Below are 9,081 nucleotides of genomic sequence, written 5' to 3'. Positions count from 1 at the left end.
GCAAACGTTTATTGATGCATCATTACTACTGGTGAAGGAAGAGCAATATTTGATGCACAAAAATCCGTTTACAAGCTGTATACATAATTAAGTTAAAAACACTACTACAAATTACTTCTTTTAGTGAACAGTTCCTGTCACGTCTCCGCACTCTGTTGTATTCCGCTGTATATTTTCCATAGTATAGAATAGTACACAAAAACTGGCTTTAGAGGACCTACAGTCTTACTTACTTCTTAAAAAACATTTGGCTTCGTTGGACCTGTACATATTGTTTGGTTCGTCAGGGTAGTGAAATCATTATTTCTATAGCAGGTGTGAATGTTATCTATCTCTCATCGACTGCAATGTAGAAGAATATAATGAACTATACAGCTTATATTTCGTAATTGATCGAGCTAATTTGTAAGAGTTCGACTTCTTATGTGCGTCGGTAGCATCCCAATCTCCCAAGTTTGAGGAAATTTTGGGGACAAGGACACCGGTATGTCACAATCTATCCATGATTCTGATTAAGTCTGCTCACTATTCTTTTTGCTTCCAGGCAAACAGATGATGGCGCCCTAGACCAAAATTATCCCCAAAGTTCACCCATTTAGGCACATTTATTCCCAAATTAGGGAGATTGGCAAGTTACGAAGCTAAATTCAATACGACGTGCGCGAACTTTGAAAGTGGTAACATTTTATTCACGTGGTTTAGGAATTCTTCGACTTGCTCTTTTGTAGGGTGTATTATACTGTGATTATCATCCTATCCTGTACATCGGGAACATCTCACCTCGAAACATAAGAAAAAACTTATTTTTATTCGACGGACAATTACCAGTTCGTATTGTACATATTGCGGACTTAAGTCGTTAATAGGTCTGCAATTTATTATATACTCTCAGTCTCTAATCCTAGTGTTAACCAGGTTAATACTTAATAACAACTAATACTCAGATATTATATTTAATTTAACGAGCACTGTGCTCACTTATATTCATATCATGTCCAATAACTCCAGTAAAAGAGGAATTTCACCAACTTCTAAGCCAAATAAAAGGTCCAAATCTGTAACCCCTACAACTGACGACTCAGTGCTTGACAATGTCGAACCTTTAACTACTGAAAAATATGTGCATTGTACACAAATATCTCTATCATCACCAGATTCTCCATGTCGCAACCCCTCTATCTCTACGTGCAGTATGCCAACGGTAAGACTGGTTGACATACAAGACACTATACCTACGTGTATTGAAAAGTCAGCACAATCTACTAAACAGTATGTGCTACCAAGGCCTAAGTCTAAAATTTCAAAAACTAAAGAGTCCAATGGTCCACCTCATACGCACCAAAATACTGATAGATATAGTAATGACATCCGACAGCTACAAAACTCTCTATCCGAAATTAACGGCAAACTTGAGCAATTAGCACCCCTCACTCATATATGGGGCCTTGATACAGACAGAAATCTTGAGCAACTCACTAAAGCTGAGTGTATTTTTGAGTTTGTGGCTGAAGAAGTGACGAAGAGAGTGATGTCCTCCTTCAATGCAGTTGTGTATAACCTTCCCGACCGCACACACCCATCTAAGCTAAGAGATATTTGCCTTAGAGAATGCGGTATGCCGAACGTTAACTGCAAAGTCATCCGCCTTAGAAAAAAGTCAGACAGATCGACTTGCCCCATTTTGTTTATGTTTGGCTGTTGTAACGATGCTAAGCAGTTTATTAATTCGAGCAAAAATATTAGTTCACTAATTCCATACAAAAATATAAAAGTCACTCCAGACCTTACGCCCTGTCAACGTCGTGTAAGAAGACGCGAAGCGATAGAATTGAATGGGAGTGTTACAGTTAATAATCAGTCTGAGACAGTTTGCAACACAGCAAATAGTTTAGAACACACGAACAATAAGCATGACACCACTCCACATACGGCTGATCACTCTGTTGATCTAGATGAGTCTACAGATCAGAAACCTTTGGATAAGATACGGACCCCAACTGACACCAAAAACCATAACGACATGACTAATCCCAGCTGTTCGTTCAGTAATGTACTAAAATGTGAGTCGTGTAACAACACACGTGCAACTAAACCTATACACTTGAAAATTTGTCCTCCTAAAGATATTACACAAGTAGACTTGAATGAACGTAAGTTCATCTCACAAAGACAACGAAAGGCTCCAGCTCTGAAAATAAAGGGTGGGAAGACAAAACTCATGATACCGAGTAGGGAAACACGTAAGATTGAACCCAACTGCTCTATAGGTATCCCAAGAACAGTGAACAGGTTCTCCCCGCTGCTATCGCATAACTTGCCTTCAACACCTCTAAGTTGCAAAATGGGTGGTGGGCTTCAACGTAGCAAGCCTTCTTACACGCAGACTAACGAAAACTACCAGAGAACTGCCCACCTAAATCACCCCCTGAAGCCTAAAACCATAAATAAGAATGGTAATAATAGGTTTCTCACTCCACACCCTACCTACATTCCCCAGGATCGCAACTGTAATTACTCTCAGAAAGAAAACTCCTCATATCCTTTACTACCGACCCATCACATAACAACGGCTCCCATGTATAACAACAGTTGCAACTCCTCCCAGTTACGCGTAGCAGACCCCTCTCATGCTAACGTAAATAGCCATAACAGGGGCTACGAGTCTAACCATCAAGACTATTTTGTAAATAACCATACACTTCACAGTAGGCCTGTACAAGATTTTTTTGGAATAAGACCCCTAGTGACACCTCTGTTGAAGCATATAGCCCAGGTTATTTCAAACCACATGCAAACCATAAATTTGTTTCCTCCGTACAGTTTCCATCACAGAGTACTCCCACCCTTTCCTCCTGGGTAAACTCCCCAATCAACTCCACTAGCTCATTTGATACATCTCCCACTAAATCTAGCTATCAAAATACCGAGCTAATGAAGAACATTCAATCCATCATTTCAAACTCATCTCACACCCGCGAGGGTTACGACGACTTTATCCGAGATACCCTCACCCATTTTAACTTAGTAGGCCACTTGCTTAATATATGTCTTATCAACGCTCGGTCGATCTGCAACAAAAAGACGGATTTAGCCCTGTTTGTATCCATATATCAACCATCAGTTATTATGATATCTGAAGCATGGACTAACAGTAATATTTCCGACCAAAGTATATCTTTTGATAACTATTTCCTGTATAGAAGTGACAGATTGAATGGACGAGGCGGAGGATGCCTTATTTACGCTCACTCTAGCCTAAACTCACTACTATGTGATATGCCTGAACTAAACAAACTGAAGGATTCGGTGTGGATTGTATTAAAGCTGTCGAATTCCGTTACCTTACTGCTCGGCTGTGTTTATCGTCAACCTAACTCATCAATAGATGATATAGCAGTATTATCGGAGGTATTCACACTAGCATCATCCCTCTCATTCACAGGCAAGCTCATTTGTGGTGACTTCAATATGCCCGAAATTTCTTGGCTGCCAGTCAAAGCGCCGAGACGTTATGAATCATTTATTGAATGTCTAGAGCTCGGACAATGGACTCAGTATGTCGATAGCCCTACCAGACATCAAAACATCTTGGACTTAGTCTTTACCAGTGGCCTCATTCCCAATACTTTGTATATTGGAAAAAAGTTCCCAGGTAGTGATCATAACATTGTCATATGCAGCCTTAATGTAAAAACCACAACCAATAGAAGCAAAACCGTAACACTTCGTAGAAACTATCGCAAGGTTGATTGGAATAACTTCCACAATTACCTAAGAAGCACTGATTGGGGAACTTTCTTTACCTCAAACAATACCGACACATTAACCAATATATTTTATCACAACATCAAAAGTATCATCAACAACATCGCACCTTTAGAATACTGTAAACCTGCGTTCTCCAAAGATCTCTATATACCGGTCAGTACAAGAAGACGTCTTCAAAGACATTGTACTCAATTCCACAACTTAAATGACTTTTCCTCTTTAGTAACGATGACAGAAATACTTGTCCGAACAGAGGAAATAAGTAAACAAAAAGCAGTAGCACAGGAAAAACGTGCAGTTGAACTTAATAATAACTCCTCTGCACTCACCATACTACTCCAAAATAAACTTAAACGCTCTAAACCGAGAGGGAGTATATTCATTAAAGGCAAACAAGTATACGAAGATCCTAAACTTGTCACAGAATTATTTAGTGAACATTTTTGTTTCTCACTAACTAACGAAAAACCATTTAATGATTCAGAACCAATCCCAGTAACTCCCTGTGAAATTACTAATGTAGAATTCAGTGTACAAAATATCTCCAAGGCAATCAGTACATTGAAACACTCATACACTGATGGACCAGATGGTATTCCATCTAGCATGCTAAAACGTGGAGGTGATGATATGTGTGTTTTGCTTCTCAAACTATTCGCGATATCACTCTCTTCAGCGTGTTACCCCACTGCCTGGAAAACTACACATATCATTCCCAAAATTAAAACAGGACCTGAAGCAAACGTTGAAAATTACCGGCCTATAAACATAACTTCAGTGGTATCCAGAGTGATGGAAAAAGTAGTTAAGGCGGCTGTAGTCCAACATCTAATAACTAATAATCTCATCTCGACCTCCCAGCATGGATTTCTTAGGTCCAGATCATGCGATACATGCCTAGTAGACTACCTGAATGATATAACTATGAAACGAGACAGCGGACTCCTTGTATCAGTTCTATTCCTAGACTTTAAGAAAGCCTTTGATAAGGTCCCACACAAAAGGCTACTCGTCAAACTAAAGTCCTTCGGAATACACAACCCACTGTACTCATGGTTTGCTTCGTTTTTAACAGAACGTAAACAGATGGTAAAATACAATGACTGTCTTTCGTCCCCCAGACCAATCACCAGTGGAGTCATCCAGGGAAGCGTATTAGGTCCACTTTTGTTTCTTATGTATATAAACGATATATGTAACACCATAGAATTTGGGAGACCATACTTATATGCTGATGATCTCAAAATAGTATACAGCTATAAGCCTGAGACACTAAGCGAAAGTGTATCCCAGATCCAAAAGGACCTCAATAACTTAACTATATGGAGTGAAAAATGGCAATTACCATTAAACCTCAACAAGTGCGGGATCATGCACTTTGGAAAGCATCCCTATAAACCGCAACTTCACTTAAATGAAAGTAGAGTCCAAACACTCGAATCAGTACGCGATTTAGGAATTAATTACACAGGAAGCCTGAACTTTGAAGAACATGCCTCCTCTATTATTTCTAAATCTAGACGGCTAATTGGCTTTATAATGAAAAACTTTTTCACAACAGAGGGTAAACTGACTCTCTACAAAATATGTGTACGACCCTCCCTTGAATACTGCTCTTTTGTATTCTCTAATATGAATATCACAGACAAGATAAGAGTAGAAGATGTTCAAAGACGTTTCACACGTCAACTACTAGGATGCAACTCGAATCTTGATTACACAGACAGATGTAAGCATCTATCTTTAGAACCTTTATGGCACCGTAGGCTAAAAAACAATTTAATATTTCTCTACAAAGCGATATATGGGCTCTCCTTTCTAACCTCCTGCCCGACTATTACCCACGACCCGGCCTATAGACTTAGAAACAACGCATATACACTACTTACCGTAAAACACCAAAAACAAATGCGTTGTAAGTTCTTTACAGTACGGTATAGTTTATTGTGGAACAGGCTGCCAATGCCTATCCGTAATTGTGATACGTTTATCAGATTCAAAAGGCTAATAACCCTATTTCTAGACTCCAAAGAGCTTCAACATTTCCTTGAACTCCCGCCCACCAATGAGGCACTTTATTACGGACCGCCTAGTATCTAGAAAGAACAAAATTATAACAAGTCCGACTGTTACTAATATGAATATAACCAAATCACAGAACATATGGCTTATCCTTTCCTATTATTCATTGTTTATTAATCATGACTTCATGCTCCTAACCCTAGCTTTCAGTTCCCAAATCTCTACAGGTTAAATGTACATTATTCTTCCTAAAAGTCATGCCTTTTTTTTTTACTCCACTGCAAGTAGACAGATAGCTCAATCTTATGAATGCTGATCTACTAAGGCCGACCATTCAAAGTTCAAAATTTGGCCACAACGTCTTGTGAGTTTCTCAATGTTTTATTTGTCTTACCCTGAAATTTTTTTTCCTACGATTTTATACCCTCTCATATCTTTTGATTTGCTATTAGTCCTTACTTCTTTAAACCATAAGTTATTTTCATAGCAGTGTGATATACTATGTGGACATCTAACCCATAAAACAAATTTTTTTAACTATCTGATTTGCTTGTAACATGGACCTAGTAGAGACAGTGTATTCCAACTATAGGCTTTGATTAAAGCAGTATTCATACTTACCACAAACGTAAGAGAGCCTAACATCACAAAAGGAGGGAGGGTGGCGTTACTGACCAGCAAACATGAAGGTGGGGAGATAACTTCAATCCACCCATGTCTGTAGGGCAGAACATTTTGTTTAATTACGGCTCCTTATGGTTTAGTGGGATGCCACGAACTTATGGTGTTGAAGCTGATCTATTCACGCAAAATACCTCTTTAAGTCGTGTTACGAACGTTGAATTGGTTTCACTTCCTACCCAGAAATCCTATTACAAGCAAACTAGACAATTCGCTAATATACGAAGTCTAATCAAGACCCTATAATAACTGGGGAAAAATATTTTAAAAAACGAAAGGGGCTCTAATAGCTTCGATATTAAAGGGAAGACAGCCAAATGTATATCACAATACTGTTTCTAGCACTATATTTTATTTTATAATCACACATAATCTTATACTCTCAGCTCTTTTCCGAATCGCTCCCATTTGTCAGTTGTATGTCCACTCACACCTTGTCAACACTTATTTTCTTTAAACTATTAAAATGCTCTTTTTTAACATATACCTTAATAAAGGAAAATTAGACTGAGTAATCATACCTTAAGCATTCCTTCATGAATATTGGCTACTCTGCCTCTCGTGTTTTCTTTTACTTGCTCCCTCTTTCAGCCCCCTTGAGATATGGAACTGGTGACTTCATCCTGCATTATCCTTAAAGCCTTGGATATCCCAGAAGGAAATAAGGTTGCGATTTCTAAAAGCTCATACCTTCAATGGACCTATCCTTGACCATCAGTCGCACATTCGCAACGCAACTTTCATGAAGCGCGCCAACTGTGGTACTGATTCAAACCATCGACATTCATATCTTATAAATTATCAACCCAGTTATGTAATTTATTACAGTGTATATTGTATCATTTGTATCAATTTGATCTTGCCTGTAAACTGGCATGCCTCTTGTAACAATCTGTTATTTGAGAATAAATTATTATTATTATTATTATTATTATTATTATTATTATTATTATTATTATTATTATTATTTGAAATCAGAAGGTAAAAAGAAGCAGCTTGAGGATGATACAGGTATTCAGTGTTTGACAACGCTTCTACCAGTAACACCTTCTAATATGCTTTGTTCCCACCGAGAGAAATCAAAGTCAGCTTCTGCGTAGCAGAACCAAGCTTCGATATTGTCGGGCCAGAAAGGCATGAGTTGAAACGAAGGCGGGGACAAAGTCTTAAGCTTGAGTACTTTGGGTGTCTGTTCAGCCATGATGAAATATGAAGTACGATAATGAACGAGGGGAAAATATATATATATCCAAGGAAAAACACGAAAAAAATCACAATGTTTTTAAAAAAATAAGGTAATAATATATAAGAATCCCAAAAAGGAACAGACTCACAGTTGCAATTAGGTGTACCAGATCACGACGGTCTCACCAATGAGGATGATACAGGTATTCAGTGTTTGACAACGCTTCTACCAGTGACACCTTCTAATATGCTTTGTTCCCACCGAGAGAAATCAAAAGACAGAGTCGAGGAGATCGGAAGAGTGTATTTGGCGATAACCAATATATCGGGAATCTCTGATCTAATCTGGCTAGTGATTGCGGTTGATGTTGAGCACAGCGTTACAGCACGTGATCTGGTGCGGATGCATGACCGAGCGCCTTCAGCTAGATGAGTCCACTAAAACATATGGTCAGCATCCAATGTCGAAAACCTATAGAGCTATTTAGTTTGGGGATTTATTTACCGCTACAGATCACTCCCCCCCTAGTGGGGCAGTGATGACCCTAAGACGTGGCCAGCCAGAAATTTGAACCCAACGAGTTTGTCGTTGGTAAACACTCTTCTGATAGCTTAATAAATTTAGCAGCGTCTGGTCGTTTTTCCTTACTATATGGGACCGAGGTACAACATAGTAAAAAAAGAAAAGTACAATGAAAATTTCGGATCCTCATAAACGTCATCGTTTTTTTCCAGCCGTCCTGGAAAAGAAGAAAGAAAATGTAAGTGCATGTCGAAAATACACTCGTATGTGCGTAAAAAAGGGAAAATAAACTCATGAACACGTAACAGCGTTAAGAAAATCGTTTTTGTTGTTGTTTTTTTTTGAAATAGGAATAAAAATATATAAGCCTATTAAAAAAAATTTTTTTTAATAATATAGAAAATGTCGAGAAGTGCCTTACGTGCAATAGTCGTTTAAATGTTCTGGAAATCTCACTCTTCTTCCAGAACGCGTCGTTTTAAGTTTATTTTCGGATACTGTCAAAGTATCATCGTGTGTGTTGGTTGTCGGGTGAGGTATTATAAGTGTCGGAGTCGTGTCGTTCAATTGTACCGGAGGAAAATCGACGTGAATAGGATTTCCTTCTAAATACGCTGCTTTGAGGCGATCGATGCTGATGCTATCATTGGTTCCGTTCTTATCGATTATATAGTACTTCGGTTCGCGTTGAAGAACTTTGAAAGGTCCTTCGTATGCCGATTCGAAAGGTCGTCGATGCGAGTCTCGACGAACGAAAACGTGTGTACTATATCGTAAGTCAGGTTGAATGAAAACATCAGTTGATTGAGGTCGAGTGGAAGCAGGTTTAACTGAACGCATTGCGTTTGTAAGCCTGTTCGTGTAGGAGGTTAGATCCATGCTCATTGAAGAGGATGAAGGAT

General features: G+C 38.6%; 1 protein-coding gene across 1 annotated transcript; it reads left to right on the top strand.

Annotated features, from left to right (window-relative positions):
• The first annotated feature begins 649 nt into the window (after positions 1-649).
• On the top strand, positions 650-7,352 carry MS3_00008925 (uncharacterized protein). The gene is made up of 2 exons (XM_051217268.1): positions 650-6,154; positions 7,063-7,352. The coding sequence occupies exon 1, from the start codon at positions 992-994 to the stop codon at positions 2,858-2,860; it is 1,869 nt and encodes a 622-aa protein (XP_051064643.1). The 5' UTR covers positions 650-991; the 3' UTR covers positions 2,861-6,154; positions 7,063-7,352.
• The last annotated feature ends 1,729 nt before the right edge of the window (positions 7,353-9,081 follow it).

The sequence above is a fragment of the Schistosoma haematobium genome, chromosome 5 (assembly GCF_000699445.3).
Source record: "Schistosoma haematobium chromosome 5, whole genome shotgun sequence".
Classification (NCBI taxonomy): Eukaryota; Metazoa; Platyhelminthes; class Trematoda; order Strigeidida; family Schistosomatidae; genus Schistosoma; species Schistosoma haematobium.
This window is presented reverse-complemented; position numbering and strand designations above follow the sequence as displayed.

Excerpts from the sequence above, each read along its gene's own strand:
- MS3_00008925 (XM_051217268.1), top strand. The coding sequence starts at position 992 with ATGTCCAATAACTCCAGTAAAAGAGGAATTTCACCAACTTCTAAGCCA.